General features: G+C 37.8%; 2 protein-coding genes across 8 annotated transcripts; both read left to right on the top strand.

Moving 5' to 3' along the window:
• The first annotated feature begins 459 nt into the window (after window positions 1–459).
• On the top strand, window positions 460–5,648 carry LOC107424000 (zinc finger CCCH domain-containing protein 64). Of its 3 annotated transcripts, none has more exons than XM_048479714.2 (11): window positions 460–617; window positions 714–987; window positions 1,206–1,335; window positions 1,453–1,572; window positions 2,068–2,185; window positions 2,370–2,827; window positions 3,021–3,306; window positions 3,773–3,866; window positions 4,178–4,323; window positions 5,058–5,197; window positions 5,379–5,648. In XM_048479714.2, exons 1-10 carry the CDS (start codon window positions 489–491, stop codon window positions 5,184–5,186), a joined length of 1,884 nt encoding a protein of 627 aa, XP_048335671.2. In that variant the 5' UTR covers window positions 460–488; the 3' UTR covers window positions 5,187–5,197; window positions 5,379–5,648. The 3 variants fall into 3 exon arrangements, with proteins under 3 accessions (XP_048335671.2, XP_048335672.2, XP_048335670.2); XM_048479715.2 differs by lacking the exon at window positions 5,379–5,648 and having other exon boundaries at window positions 3,021–3,115; window positions 3,188–3,306; window positions 5,058–5,343; XM_048479713.2 differs by lacking the exon at window positions 5,379–5,648 and having other exon boundaries at window positions 5,058–5,343.
• Window positions 5,649–7,974: 2,326 nt separating this feature from the next.
• Window positions 7,975–15,582, top strand: LOC107424010 (receptor-like serine/threonine-protein kinase ALE2). 5 transcript variants are annotated; one of them, XM_025076473.3, is made up of 17 exons: window positions 7,975–8,619; window positions 9,247–9,360; window positions 9,436–9,669; window positions 9,767–9,907; window positions 9,989–10,078; window positions 10,180–10,269; window positions 10,429–10,530; window positions 10,620–10,841; window positions 11,026–11,094; window positions 11,183–11,284; window positions 11,397–11,498; window positions 11,638–11,721; window positions 11,837–12,208; window positions 12,280–12,570; window positions 12,973–13,362; window positions 13,491–13,734; window positions 14,381–15,582. In XM_025076473.3, the coding sequence occupies exons 1-17, from the start codon at window positions 8,535–8,537 to the stop codon at window positions 15,069–15,071; spliced, it is 3,423 nt and encodes a 1,140-aa protein (XP_024932241.2). In that variant the 5' UTR covers window positions 7,975–8,534; the 3' UTR covers window positions 15,072–15,582. The 5 variants fall into 5 exon arrangements, with proteins under 5 accessions (XP_024932241.2, XP_015889178.2, XP_024932242.2 ...); XM_016033692.4 differs by having other exon boundaries at window positions 10,405–10,530; XM_025076474.3 differs by lacking the exon at window positions 10,620–10,841 and having other exon boundaries at window positions 7,976–8,619.
• The last annotated feature ends 297 nt before the right edge of the window (window positions 15,583–15,879 follow it).

Below are 15,879 nucleotides of genomic sequence, written 5' to 3'. Positions count from 1 at the left end.
AAAAAAATGTGTGAATATTTTATTTATTTTTAAAGATTTATTATTTATTTATTTTTCCTCAGCTGCACATAACATTAAATAGATACCCATGTCCACCCATTCATTCATGTCAGTGCCATAAAAGATAATAAATAGCTGTATTTAAAATTTTTCCATTCAACGAACAAGAAGACATTGGAATATTTTATTTTTTTCTTTTTGAAAAATAGTAATAATTCGATTAAAGCGAGTGCATATAGATTTTTGCGTGTGGTTATATGGATGATCACCGAAAGGTAGTTACACCAATATAAGATGGTTACCAGATTTTATTGGGCTAATGAGACAGTGGACCATAGCTTACATGAAGCCCGAAGCCCGAAGCCCGAAGCCCGAAGCCCGAAGCCCGAAGCCCGAAGCCCGAAGCCCGAAGTTGGCTGGAGTGCGGGTCGTGGAGTTTGGACTTCGGAGTCTGAACCACCTTCACCGTCTACGGCTAGGAATGGCGAATGGCCAGTACCATTTTCAATATTCAGTCCCCTGATCTATCTCTCTTCTCTTGTATGGCCACTCCGCGAATTCTACTATGCGGCGACGTTTTAGGCCGCCTCAACCAGCTCTTCAAGCGGGTGTCTACGGTGTGTCTGTCTCCCTGGTTTTGTAGTTCCATTGTGGTTTGCTTGGTATTGCTAAATGCTAATCTCAGTATCTGACCGAGTTAAGACATGTTCTAGGTCAACAAATCGGCCGGTCCATTCGATGCCTTACTCTGCGTGGGTCAGTTCTTCCCGGACTCGCTGGAACGTGTCGACGAGTTCAATGAATTCATTGAGGGCCGCTCCCAAATTCCTCTGCCCACCTACTTCATCGGCGACTTCGGAGTGGGTGCCGCTAAGGTCCTATTAGCTGCTTCTAGAGACTTTGCCAACCAAGGCTTCAAGATGGACGGCTTGAAGATTTGCCACAATCTCTACTGGTTGAAAGGAAGTGGCCGCTTCACTCTCCATGGTGAGCTTAGCTTTTCTTTTTTTTTTTTTTACCTGTTTACTTATTTTAGAATTTTGTTGGAAATGGAATTTTGCAAACTGCCATGTATTTGCATTTGTTATGTGGCTTAGTGCACATTTTAGTCATTGCTGTAGGTTTTCGCAGTATACATGCTGATGATTTCCTTTATAACCTCTATTATATTCATTGGCTGATTTCCTGCATATTTTTATATCTAGGGTTATCTGTGGCATATTTATCTGGTAAGCACTCTTCGGATGCCCAACAGTTTGGAGTATACAGTCAGGATGATGTTGACGCATTGCGTGCAATTGCAGAGGAACCTGGAGTTGTCGATATCTTCCTTACATATCCTTGTACTGTTTTTCTGCTTGTTTCCATATTTTCAATATCCATTTTGTGTTGCTTGCTAGATTTATTTTTGTTGTGTGGCCACTTTGTATGACTTCCTTAATTAATTATCACTAATGAATGGCCAACCGGTGTCACAAATAGAGCATCCCCGTCTGATATTCCCCCTGGAATCTCGGATTCCTTTGGCAGTGATTCTACCATAGCAGAGTTAGTAGCAGAGATCAAGCCACGGTATGCGATTTCGGAGATTAAGCATGGCAATCATTGTGCATGTGCATGTGCATGTGCATGACTGAACCTAATTCTGCCTACGAGTAATGAGGCGTTGACATGTTGCTAGGCCTTAGCAAAATGGGAACCAAAGACATATTAGCTGCTAACTTCCTTAGTCCAATATCCTACATATAGGAGCTTATTGCAGAAAAGCATTTCAATTAACAAAACCAAATCAAAGTTTGCATGAAAACAACTTGTCTCTCAAACATGTTATTCTCTGAATAATCCCTTTTCTAAAGGACAAAAAACAGTAGTATTAAGGACCTTCTTGTGCAATGTGCGGCTGTTACTATTTTGTTTTCATAGTTTTCATTTATATTAGGGATGGCCATTGCTCATTGCAAGCTTCACTTTTTATGTAACCGATTAGGTGTCTTCATGATCCAGCATTACATTTGTATCTATGTTATATGAATAACAAAATATTCTGATTGGAGTTTGTCTTCTTAGCTATCATATTGCAGGTTCCAAAGGTGTGTATTATGCACGTGAACCTTACTCCAATATTGATGCTGTGCACATAACTCGCTTCTTGGGTCTGGCTTCTGTCGGAAATAAAGAAAAACAGGTTTGTCTATATCATCATATTTTGCTTCTAGAGAAGCCATTTTGGCTAACTGATTCTTGTGCTGTCCTCTCAATTCTTATGATGGATATTTTTCTACTTGCCTATCCTTTCTTCCTAGTACTGCACTAGATTTACTGTCTAGGCTGGGCATTCTATAACTCTTGGTTCAACACCTGCTTCTCAGAAATTTATTCATGCAATTTCTCCTACTCCAGCATCAAAAATGTCTGCTGCTGAAATTAGTATGAAGTCAACAAACACTACCCTATCTCCATACTCATTAGCTCAGGACTTTCAGCAGACAGTTCATGCAGACGCTGCAAAGAGATCTAATGACAGTGTTTCTGATTCACAATACTGGAGATATGATGTCTCACAGAAACGGCAGAAACATGGAGCTGGGGATGGTCACAAGATGTGTTTTAAATATGTATCCTCTGGCTCTTGTCCACGAGGTGAAAAGTGCCATTTTCAACATGATATGGATGCCCGAGACCAATACCTGAAAGGTGTTTGTTTTGATTTTATTAATAAGGGAAAATGTGAAAGGGGTCCAGATTGCAACTTCAAGCACAGCTTTCAGAAGGAAGATGATAGCTATTCTAACAGGAGACGTGGATCTGAAAATGCTACAAATAACAGGTTGATTTTTGACTGACATGATAACTTTTTTGATTTTATGGGCATTCTATTCATTTCAACTATTGTTAGCTTCAAAATGTTGCAAATTTTTTTGTTACGCAAATCTTTATTTTCCTTGATAATCCCAATTTTCATATGTATATGTTTGATTTTTAGTCTTTTTGAAGTAACTGTCTATCCTGCAATTTTGCAGGTCGAAAGAATGTTGGTTTTGTCTTTCAAGCCCCAATGTAGAGTCACATCTAATTGTTAGCATTGGTGAAAATATCTACTGTGCATTGGCTAAAGGTCCGCTTGTACAAGACCATGTATTGGTAATTCCAGTGGAGCATTTGTCTAATACCTTCTCTTTACCCCCAGAATGTGAAATTGACCTCGGTAGATTCCAGAATAGCCTGAAGAAGTATTATAGTGAGCAAGGGAAGGAAGTTGTTTTTTTCGAGTGGGTGTCAAAACGTAGTACTCATGCTAATATCCAGGTAAAAGAGTCATTCATTATAAGTGCCAAATTCTGATCCGTATATGTTATACTTGTTGAATTTTAAATGTTGTTTTTATATCATGCTGAATGAAGTATGGTTTGTTGTATACGCATGCTCATATAATGTCTCTCTCTCCCTTGCTATTTTGTCACATTTTCCAATTTCCAGAGACTGCCTTTGAGAGATGGAGTATGGGTCCTGGGTTGTTACTTGTTAGAGAAGGGTTATAAAATCCACGTTTGCCAGTTCTATTGGAAACTAATAATGTGGGAACGTGTTTGGGGTATCTTTATTGAATATGTTGTTTTGAGGCCTTAGCATTTTGTTCTGTTTCTTTTGAGAAGAATGTTACTCAATCCTAAACATCCGTTATGATTCTGTATCTGTAGTCGGACCAAATTATTTTTTTGCTTGTCTGACTGGCTCTTCCTTTTTTTTTTTTTTTTTTTTTTTTTTGGTGCAGGCAATTCCTGTTCCGTCATCCAGAGCAGCTGCTGCTCAAAATGTATTTAATTTAGCTGCTAAAAAGCTTGGCTTCTCGTTTGTGGCCAAGAAAGGTAAGTTGTAAAGTCCTATTTGTTGTAGGTCATTGGTTAACGAGTTCTGAAATGGATCCTTTAAATTCAGCTAATTTCTAGGGGTTTTTATCTACAAAATTGTATTTCCATACCCAAATATATGCATGTATATCTGTATATTTCTGGATTCTCAATGTTACCTTTATTCATATCAAGTTTCTTGTGTCCATAATCCAGAAAGTATTAGCATGCTATATGCTGAATATATGAGCAATTTCTTTTGGTGAATTTTAAGCAAGATCTGATATTAAGTGGTACTTTGCTCTGTTCTGTTGTTCTCTTCATTGCAGTCAGTAATTATTCTGATGGAAGAAATTATTTGAGGACTCAATTTGATAGGAATTTCAGTTTCTACTATGTCGAACTCCCTGATGGTACTATCCTGTCACATTTGGTTGAGGAAAATGAGATATTCCCGGCTCAATTTGGACGTGAGGTAAGCTTTATAATGCTAATGATAATTTGATATTATGCCTAATATTTCCATGTGATAAACAAAAGGTGATGTCTTAATATCTACTATGATAAGAAATTGGAAAAGTGCTGGTCTAGTAGCTCACCTTTTTTTCATGACATAATTGGTATTGAGGCATGTCCATCATAAATGACAAAATCATTTGCATTTATGTACAGCAAGTCATGATATTTTGCTGTCTTTCGCTGAGCTGTATAAGTGGCATGCATTTAAGATGTGGATCCTAGTTTCTTTATTTCTTTTAGGAAAATGCTGCCACAGAAACTAGATGACCAAAAATATGACCTGATTTTGTGGGGTTAGCTATTGTCATGATTTCTTACTTATTCACAAGCACCACAGTTTTTTGTCTGTTTTGATAATTACCATAGTTGTGGTTCATTTCCTTTTCATTTTTCAATCGATCTTTGGTGAATATTAGGCTTTTACTTTTTTGAAAGAAAATGTTGGTTGAGTCACATGTGTAATTGGTTTATGTCGTTCTTCAATTCATTCAGTAGAGTTTTTCAGTAAAATCCAAGTTTTATGGATTTTGTTTTTAAACTGAGTTGAACAAAGTTCACTTGATCAATGTTAATCTGTAAATTGTATAGTAGAACTCAGATCGTCTTCTTTCTCGTGACTAGTAAAACCAAATGATTTTGGCATAATAGCTGGGTCTCAAAATGTCCTAATGTATAAAATCATTTTTGCAGGTTCTGGCAGGTTTGCTGAACATGGCAGATAGAGCCGATTGGAGAAGTTGTACGTATAGCAAAGAAGAGGAGACGAAGATGGCAGAAGAGTTCAAGAGTCGATTCCAAGCATTTGATCCAAATGAGTGATACTTTTTCATGTAGGTTCTTGCTAAGGGTATTTTTGTGGCAATTATGTAGCTGACCTCCATTTTTAGATGTCAAAACGGGTCATGTTAGAATAATGGAGTTACGTTTTACAGACAAATTTTTTATACAAGGGCATCTCTTGTCGCTTGTTCCTTCCTATTACATTTTTAATTTTTAATGGAAATTTGGCAGACCATCTGGAATGAAGAAGATGCCCTCAGTCTCAGAATGACTGAATTGTGGACCACAAGATCTGGAGCCCCGAAAGGTCAAAGTTGCTGGTCCAAGAAACCATTATGACATGGAGTGAACAGTGATGGAAAGCGGTTCCTTGAGATTTAGGTTTGGTAGAAGAAGAACCAATCAAACTCTTAAAGGATGTTTCTTTTTCAGCCTTAACAAACCGGATATATATATTTTTTTAAATAAAAATAGAAAATCGAGATTGAAAATTGTGGGTAAGGTAGCAACATGTTGCACATGGTGGAAAGAAATAGGTCCAGCTATCCTTTACGGGATGGTCCCGACCTTGTCATTGCTTCAATAGGTGAGTTTTAGGGAGTCGCTAGTAATATATGTTTAATATGATATTCGTTATAGAGGGTGAACCGTTAATTGGTTGCTTAAGAAGAGCAAGAATTGATGGGGAAGGGACGAGTGATTAGAAAGAAAGTAAATCATGCGATCTCCACATGAGGTTTCGTATGAGCTTTACATAATATATATATATATATATATACACATATAGAAACATATGGTATACATATAGTATGTTTCCGATGCTGATTAAAATGCGAACATTGTTATAACTTTTAAAAAAATCATCCTGAATAGTAGTAATATTTTAAACAACGACTTTTAGAAACTGTCATATAAAATACATGTACACTGCAAAATTCTGGTACATATAATACAATATATATATATATATAGAGAGAGAGAGAGAGAGAGAGAGAGAGAGAGGAATATATGAATATATATATATATATATTTTATTGATAATTTGTTGATGATAATAATTCGGCACTAGTATATAGGCCTCATATTCTTGTGCTTATTCACCCATAAATATATTTCCTTTAAAAAAAAAGAAAAAAAGAAAAAAAAGAAAAAACATGTTGAGACAAATAATAAGCAGCGGAGGACTCTGGATTCGAAGTGGTCCACTGCATGTCCGTAATCCATCATATAGGGTGAGAGTTTGGGTGGGTTGTCTGCGTCATAATATATTTTGTTTTGTTTTGTGTGACTAAATTGGTAGCTGATGCAGAATTTAGAGATGGGATTCGTTTTAATTAATATCTAGTTTCAGAGATTAGAAATCTTATTTGTACTTAATTTCTGTTTCTGGGTCCATATAAAAAAGTATGATATTATCGTTTAAATAGATCCATTCTATACAGTTAAATCACAAAGAAATTAGTGTTGGTTGGCCTAAGTTAGGTGCTGGTGAATTATTGTTCGGAGTCATCAGAAATTATTGTTTTATTTTAATTTTTCCTTTTTGGTGGCTAGTCGAAGATTGGATATTCAGCCAATTAAGCAACAAAATAAAAGAGACCAGTTGTAATTCAATATATGACTTTATGTAGCGTCGGAAAAAGCATATACGAATGCTTTCCGCCATTTTAGGCAAGGTCTTGGACATTTTTGATGTTTTCCTATTGTGTTTTACTATACTTGTGGCCTTTTTTTTTTTTTTTTTTTACTTCGTAAATCAAAACTTTTATATTTTTCACCTCTCAAAGAATAAACATACTACTGCTGAGCAGCTCTCATTGCCTGTGTCGGCTTGTTTGAATATTCCATGTTTCATTTTACACGGTGGATGCTTGACATACTATATCCCGACCATTATACTCGCCGATTTGTCATGACAATGTCCTACACTAATCCGAAACAACCACCCACCCAGTCCTCATATTCTTTTTTCTGAAATGGGTTTGGAAACTGGTAGAGTGGGCTCCATTATCATGTCGTTTTTCCAACTACGATCCTCTTCAAGCCCCACATCTTCTCAGGGCTTTTATTTTATTTTTTTGGTGAAAACCCCTCGGGGCTCATTTGGGTTGATAACCTTTATTTCATAATTCCATTTCCTTGAATTTTCCTTATTTTACTGGGTGGCACAGCATCTGATTTGGTGGTCTTCGGAAGACCAAAACAAGAGCATATATGATGTATGATGATCACTGGGGCTTGGAGTCAAGTAGAACTAAGGAAGAAGAAAAGATTTACACTAGCATTTTGATCAAGAGAAAGAAATATCATAAGCTAATAATTACAGGTTATCTGTTTCAAAATGAATGAAAAAATCCAATAGCTGAGCTATAACTAAACTGAAAAAAAAAAAAAAAAAAAGTTCCTTCAATTACCTTTCTGAATCTACAGCTTGTGGGATGAAATATTTCAAAATAGTTTGTTTTATATTTGAGAATTTATATACGAATATATTAGAATATACTTTAAGGGGGGCTATTTGAATAATTAAAAATACTTGTCCTTTCTTTTGTCTTTAAGAAGATGGAGATCAAGTATGAAATGGATATGTGTCAAACTGTCATGTTGACACATGGCAAACATCACTTTCAGTTGAAAGTCACTGTCACAGTGGCCAACAGGAACGACTGAAAACCAGGAAGAATACGAGTCCAAACAAAAATCCCCAATTCAAACAATTGCCAAAGTTTTCAACCCCCAGGTAAAAAAGTTTGGTTTTCTTTTTTTCTTTTTTAGGATGTAAAAGTCCGGTTTATAGCCCATTAAACACATCACTTAAATCTAACTTTCTCATTAAAATATAGTTGGAAAGAATCTCTCTCCTAACCCCTATCTCTCCCTGCCCCATCCAACTGTCCTCTCTCTCTCTCTCTCTCTCACTGTCTCTCTCTCTCTCTCTCTTTCTTTCTGTGCCAGTTTGTAACATAAAACTGAGTGTGCTTTGTGTACAGAAATATTATAAAATTTTGTTTCGTGGGTTGCTTCTTGTTGTGTTCTGTACCTCATGTCTGGAGAAACGGTTCTATCATACATGGAAATCCCGAAGCTCTGCATATTTCAGAGCTTAAGTTCTCAGAAAGCGATTGCTTTAGTTGTTGTTATGTATCTTTTCACCAAACCCAGTTCTGGGTTTTTCCATAGACTACTACCTTCTCATTACTTTGCTCTCACTATTTGTGGGTCTTATCTAATCTAACCTCCCTTTTGTGCTTGCTTTAAGTTATTAACTCCTAGTCCAATAATTTAATCAAAGGTTGTCCTTTATTTATTTTAATTATTATTATTATTTTTAATTCATCTTCCTTATTGAGAGGGCTGGACACTTTTTGAGATTTGGTGTTTTATGGGATGGGGGAGAAGTTGATGCCAATGATACTTCAGCTGCTGAATCTCTGCTTGATTAGCTTTTCTCTGGCTGTCCAAGGATCCACTGGTAACTATGTCTTTATATTAATAGTTAAATTCTTGTTTGGCATATTCAGAGCTATTGGGTTGATTTGTCAAATCCATTTGGATTTGGAAAGTTTTCTCATTTAGCAACATTATGGTGATCTGGGTCGATGGATTTTCACTTTGCCAATGTTGTCTACTTGACCAATAATGTGGGATACCTCCACATTTGCGATTAATGCTGTCATCAGAATTTGTTAATAATTGATTTCTGGAGTCTGATAGAGAAAGGATCAAACAGATAAAATGTTGGTATCTTTCTCGATCCGAAAATTTTACCATCTTATAGAATGGTTTGCCGAATTCGGCCTTAAGTATCTTTGCAACCAGATCGAACATCTTTTATGAAGTCCATACTAAAAGCTAATATTGATTAAGTCTACTACCTAATTAACAATTTCTTTTAGCAACATCTACTCTAGCTCTAGCTTCATCTGGTAATTCTCTAGCAATGAGTTATTGACTGAGGAAATGCCTTCCTTAGGATCAATTATAAGGTTATATTGCATTTTAAATTTGTTTCATCATATGCGAGGCTCCACAATTATCATGTGGTTCATGGCTTGTTCCATTTCTATTTTAAGAATTAATACCTCTTATCTTCTTTCAGGATTTGACATATCTCCTTCGCCGGTGATTTCTTCTGTAATTCCTCCCAATCCCGTACCTGGAGTTGCTAGGCCTGTCCATCATCATTCACCTAGCTCAGTCCCACAGCCCATTGGTAACTCTTATTATCCTGGCTCTATAGAATGCTAATCCAAGCTGATCGACTAATTAAGCTCCTATGACAATTCAGGGTCAGTTTCACACCCTGCACTTGCATTGCCACCTATTTTGTCTGCCCCGGCATCTGAAACAATCAAAGGACCTGTACCGTCCTCGCCACCAAGTACTCCAAGAGTTTTTCCACCATTTAATAGAGCTCCTCTACCAATAACTGTTCAAGGTCTCTCACCCTCCCTGCCACCTGCCGCTTCTCAAAGAAACACATCAGTTACAAAGGCTCCTATCCCAATGCCAGTTGCTCCAGGTTGATGCCCTGCTAGGAATCATTTTCCTGTGAAATTTTCAGTTGAAATTGATTTTGAGCCGGCTTCCTTTTTTGTAACGTAATTTACATTTTACAGTACCAGTTGCAACACCTTCAGGAAATTTGCCACAGGTTTCACCAGCCATCCATTCAATTACCCCAGAGACCTCACCGTCAAGTGCTCATCAGAGAAACTCTCCTGATAATAAGGTTCCTATTGCAGAGCCCATTACTCCAGGTATATAATCAGTGGCTTTCTTTTGCGAAACTAGATCCACCTGTAGGTTGGTTTCTGGTGACATCTTTCTCTTAACTACAGTATCTGTTGCACCACCTCCAAGGAAACTTAGACAACATCCACCTGAAGTGCATGAAATTACCCCACTAATGGCACCATCCACATTACCTGGTACACCTTTTCATGTGCTTTTTTTCATAAGATGAGCATAGACTTTCTAATAGAGACTAATTACTTGACTTTCTTTCTTTTCTTTGCCTGTAATCATTCAGGACGAGTTGCATCACCACCAAAGGAAGTGCCACAAAGTTCACCACAGATCCATTCGGCTACCCCTGGACAAGCACCATCTAGATTGCCTGGTACCACATATGGAAAAAAAAAAAACAAAAATGTTTTTGTAAAGTTTAGTCTGCTTGTTGCATGACTCAGTGTAGTTTCTGTAGTTGTCAAAAGACATTATTCTAACCAAAATTGGCCACCCTATGAGGTTGCAGACCATGACGTCCCTTCTGTTTCAGCGCCTCCCCCAAGCATCAACTGGAAAAGGGATAAAATGCCGGTCGCTGCACCATCATATAAAACCCCACACCTATCACCTTTGAGCCATACCCCAGCCAGTGGTATGCCAAATGTTACAAATTTCTACTTAGTTGCTTATCTGGAAAATATGATCACTGCATTATATAATTTCTGGCAATATCATTTGTAGGTCCTACTTCTGCTCTAGCTCCTTCTAAACATGGACCTGTGAGACCTTCTAATATTCCTCGTCCACCATTATTCTTGTCTCCCGAGTCTCCTAACAAAGGATATCATCCTCCTGTATCTTCACCTTCAACGTCAATTCATATACATCAACATACAAGGAACAAGTCCAGCAGTCCTGCTCCGGCATCATATTTTGTTTCTCCTCCAACTTCAACACAACAAGGTTCAGCACCTTGATTGGGTTATAAACCCCAAACCACCACCTCTCCCCCACCACCCGGCCACCACCCCCCCCGCCCCCCTTCTCCCAGATCCTGAAAAAGAAATTAAGAAGTTTAAGAAGTTTATATGTACTTATGTTCACTGTCATTAGGAAATTAGACATTTAATTCATCAATTTTATACAGGTCCTAACATCTCGTCTGGATCACGTGGAACGAGTAGACATATACATGCTCCTCCACCCTTGAATCCAGGTACCACAATATGAATATTTGGTGTTTTGCTTTGTTCAAGTGTGCAATGACCTGTACGTGTTCCACTTACAGCAATTGTGGATGACAGGTTCCTCACCTTCACCATTGGATAACCCCTCTCCCCCACCATTAAGCTTTGTTTCACCTGCTCCTTACCCATCCCCAGACGCTGCATCTAGAAACACCAGAAGTAAGGAATGTTTGTTTAGAACAATCAAATTACCTTATGACAGGATTTCCATTCCATTCTGCAATTGGTCTAAAGTTGGTTTTCCAACTCTAATAGCATTTCTGGATGGCAGGTTCTTCAGCTCCACGATCTGATAATCCCTTTCCTGCACCATTAAGCCATGTTGCACCTGCTCCTTCTCCGTCTCAAAGAGCTGCATTGCGCAATACCAAAAGTAAGAAAAGCTTATGGGCTCTTTTCTTGTCCTAATATTTTATCCTATTCTAGAAAATTTCTCATTTACTTAAGATTAGATTAACTAATTTACCATATGACTATGCGCATTTAAATGTGCCATTTCTTCCCCCTTGAAGTTTCTCCTCCTCAGTCTTCGCCAAAAAGTGCAAATGTCTCACCACTGCCACCGCTTGCATTACCACCTCCACCTCCTAATGAAGGTAGAGAAGTCTAGATTTTTTTCATTAATGGTTCACTTGTTGCCTTGCTCTTCCTGTTGATCATGTGATTTTCTATAATACTAAGGAGTCCGCACATAAATCTTTCTTCCCACAGATTGTTCTGCAACCATTTGCACAGATCCATACACAAATACCCCTCCTGGATCACCCTGTGGTTGTGTTATGCCCATCCAGGTTGGATTGCGCGTTAATGTTGCACTGTATACCTTTTTTCCATTAGTCTCAGAGCTGGCGAAGGAAATTGCTGCTGGTGTTTTTGTAAAACAAAGTCAGGTTCGCATTATTGGAGCTAATGCGGCTGATGAGCAACCAGAGAAGACAGTAGTCCTTATTGATTTGGTACCACTTGGGGAGAAGTTTGATAACACCACAGCTCTTTTGACTTATCAGAGATTTTGGCATAAGCAAGTTGCTATACAACCATCCTACTTTGGTGACTATGAAGTACTATATGTGCGGTATCCAGGTAGCTTTAAAGCTCAGCTCTCTCTATCTATAATGATAACTTTTGTCTTACATAGAACTATGTATTTGTAGGTTTACCTGAACCTCCACCTTCTTCTGATGCTAGTATGATAGATGATGGGCCATATTCTGGTACTGACAGTAATGGAAGGACAATAAAGCCCCTTGGGGTAGATGTCCCTAAAAGGCAGCATAAAGATGGGCTTAGTACTGGCATAATTGTTATAATTATTTTGTCAGCCTCTCTAGCAGTCATTTTATTCTCTGCTGCTGCTTGGTTTTTTCTGTTGAAACATAAAGACCGAGTTTGCAAGCCAGCACCAACTTCGCAGGTTTCACTACCCTCCTTTACCAAACCATCAGGTATTATAAGTTTACGATATCTAGTCATCAACTTAATTAGTGGTTCTGCCAGAAAACTAGTCATTAAGGAGGGGCAGTCAATTATTTTTGAAGCATTTTCTACTGATGATTATCGAACACAGGAAAACCGACATTTTATTTGTATATTTGTTTTTTAAAATATTAGCTGTTGTATTATTTAGGAGAATATATATGCCGAAGTCTTTCTTCTAAGTAAGGATTGGGTCTTTAGTCTGAATAAATGACTTCAGGTTCTCTCGCCTGTCTATGCAATGGGATGTAATTGTCTTGCCGCAACCTAATTCGTAACCGATAATTGTCTAAGCAATGGGCGCTATGCTGACAATTTGAGGCCATCTAGTTGCAATTTGATATCAAGAATCATGCATATAAATTTTGCAGGAACCGCTGGATCTATGCTAGCAAGTAGGCACAGTTCTGCTTCATTATCATTTGGGTCTAGCATTGCAACTTATACTGGTTCTGCTAAGACTTTCAGCATAAATGACATAGAACGAGCTACTGAACTTTTTGATGCTTCAAGAGTACTTGGGGAAGGTGGCTTTGGGCGTGTTTACAGTGGTGTTCTTGAAGATGGGACCAAAGTTGCTGTCAAAGTTTTAAAGAGAGATGACCAGCAGGGTGGTCGTGAATTCTTGGCTGAAGTTGAGATGCTTAGCCGCCTCCATCATCGAAATTTAGTCAAATTGATTGGCATTTGTACAGAGGAGCGCTCCCGCTGTTTAGTTTATGAGCTGATTCCAAATGGCAGTGTGGAATCTCATTTACATGGTACATCATTTTCCTCTTTGTTTGGTTTCACTTCTAACTTAAAAATTTCATTGTTTAAAACTGAATCTAAAATCTTGAGTTTTTTATTAAAGGTATGATATAACTATGTCGACCTCGATTGCTTTCAGGAGTCGACAAGGAAACTGCTCCACTTAATTGGGTTTCTCGGATAAAAATAGCACTGGGTGCTGCTCGGGGCTTGGCATATCTACATGAGGACTCTAGTCCTCGTGTCATACACAGGGATTTCAAGTCCAGCAATATCTTACTGGAAGATGATTTTACACCAAAAGTTTCTGACTTTGGTTTGGCTCGAACAGCCATGGATGAGGAAAACAGACATATATCAACACGTGTCATGGGAACCTTTGGGTATGAGATTTCCTTTTTGCCGGCTTTATGCAATTCCTATATACCACCATTGGACAGTACTTATTACCCTCTAATATCTATATGCAAGAATAGGATCGATATAAATGGTTTTTCCTAATTAATGCACATAAATAGGAACTGGGACTCTCTGGAATGGCACAATTGACTACTTCACCATCTTAGAATCTTCAGTACTAGAGATATTGAAGAGACTAGGTTAAGTGAATAACAACAGCCTAGGCCTCCTTGCCTGTGAACGTTGAACTGGAAATATAAGCTTAAAATAGGAAATCCAATGGTTTTACCAGAATTACAAATAACTTGAAAGTTCAATATTGATTTATAATGTCAGTTTAGCTTTTCTGTTTTGTAAATGTACTCAAATATCAGTTCACTAAATCAGTAAAGTTGGTATTTTAGCATCATGGATTTTGAGAACATCCATTTTAATGTTTTATTACATATTTACCGCTGCATACTTGATTATTTAATATGAATAAAAGTGAAAAACATGGTATGTCAAAAGTAGCAAATTTGTGGTTGGAAAACTTCGTCCTGTTTTGAAATGTTACTTTTCATGCACTTGGTGGTTGCTTTATTTAATGACTTTTCTGAGTTTGACATTTATCTCTTTGATTCTATCCAGGTATGTGGCTCCTGAATATGCAATGACTGGGCATCTTCTTGTGAAAAGCGATGTTTACAGCTATGGAGTTGTCCTTCTTGAACTTTTAACAGGGCGAAAGCCAGTAGATATGTCGCAGCCACCTGGTCAAGAGAACCTAGTTGCATGGGCCAGACCACTTCTCACAAGTAAAGAAGGTTTGGAAACAATTGTAGACCCATCTTTAGGATCGGATGCCCCTTTTGAAAGTGTGGCCAAAGTAGCAGCCATTGCTTCAATGTGTGTGCAACCAGAGGTATCGCACCGGCCTTTTATGGGGGAGGTTGTCCAGGCACTAAAGCTGGTATGCAATGAGTTTGAGAAAGAAAGTTCAAGGAGCACAAGCCAAGAGGAATTGTCCATTGATTTAGGTGGCGAGGCCAGTACTGCCTCTGGACAGTTGCCAAACATTCTGCAAAGCCAATACTCAGTTCCTCACTGCTATGAGCCTGAGCTCGATACTGAAAGGGGAATGTTAGCTTCAGATTTGTATATTGCATCGGGCGGATTAGAGAGGGGACAATCTGAATCATTTAGGAGGCACTCTAGTTCTGGTCCTTTAGCAAGTGGAAGTGGAAGGGGCAGGCAGTTCTGGCAGAGAGTGAGGTCTTTATCTGGGGGAGGTGTTGGTGAACATGGGCTAATGTTTAAGTTTTGGCCAGGCTCCCAATGAAAGTCAGTTGGATTTTCTTGTTTCAGTTTCTGCATTCATATTCCTTAAGCACAAGCAGGCATTTGGGTTTGGTCTTTTATTCACAGATAAAAAAGTATTGAGGCTTGCTGAGGCACAACAAAGAAGAACTACTTTGTGAATGGATGCTAAAAGAGAGTAACTAACATTTGTTGGTGAAGATGGATGGATATGGATGATGTAAATTCCAATTTTGGACCGGCCTTAAAAAATAATAAAATGTCAAAAATGGTAAAAGAGGAGCTATCTCTGTCTATGATCTTGGAGTTTGCAAAAATTCTCAATAATATTAGACCGAGGCTGCTGTGCTGCTAAGAAGGACTCCTCTTGAAATTGTAAATCCAATGGAAACCCATACCATATTCAGTTCATAAATGTATACCAACACTTTTTGTACATTGAAATTCATCTCTCCCCTTTCTTTACTTGCACTTCGAAGGCGTGCTCCTCTACTTTTATTACTACTAATAATAATAATGCTCTTCACCTCTGAGTTTTGATAGGATTTATTTATTTATTTTCGTTGGAAGCACAAAATTGAACAATTTTTTTTTTCTTTCTTTTTTTGTGTCTAAAATCTAAAGTTTAAATGTAATATCAGCGTCATTAAACAAATGAATTCTATCGCATTCTCCTCAAAATAAACAGCTTGCAAAATGCCACTTCAGAAGAAGAAAAAAAAAAAAAAAAAAGAACTGAAAATTATTGGTAATATTAATAATTTTATTAATATTAATACTAATGACATGGGCTAAGGAAAATAAATAAATAAATAAAACGGCGTTCAAGC

The sequence above is a fragment of the Ziziphus jujuba genome, chromosome 7 (genome assembly GCF_031755915.1).
Source record: "Ziziphus jujuba cultivar Dongzao chromosome 7, ASM3175591v1".
NCBI classification, from domain to species: Eukaryota; Viridiplantae; Streptophyta; class Magnoliopsida; order Rosales; family Rhamnaceae; genus Ziziphus; species Ziziphus jujuba.
This window is presented reverse-complemented; position numbering and strand designations above follow the sequence as displayed.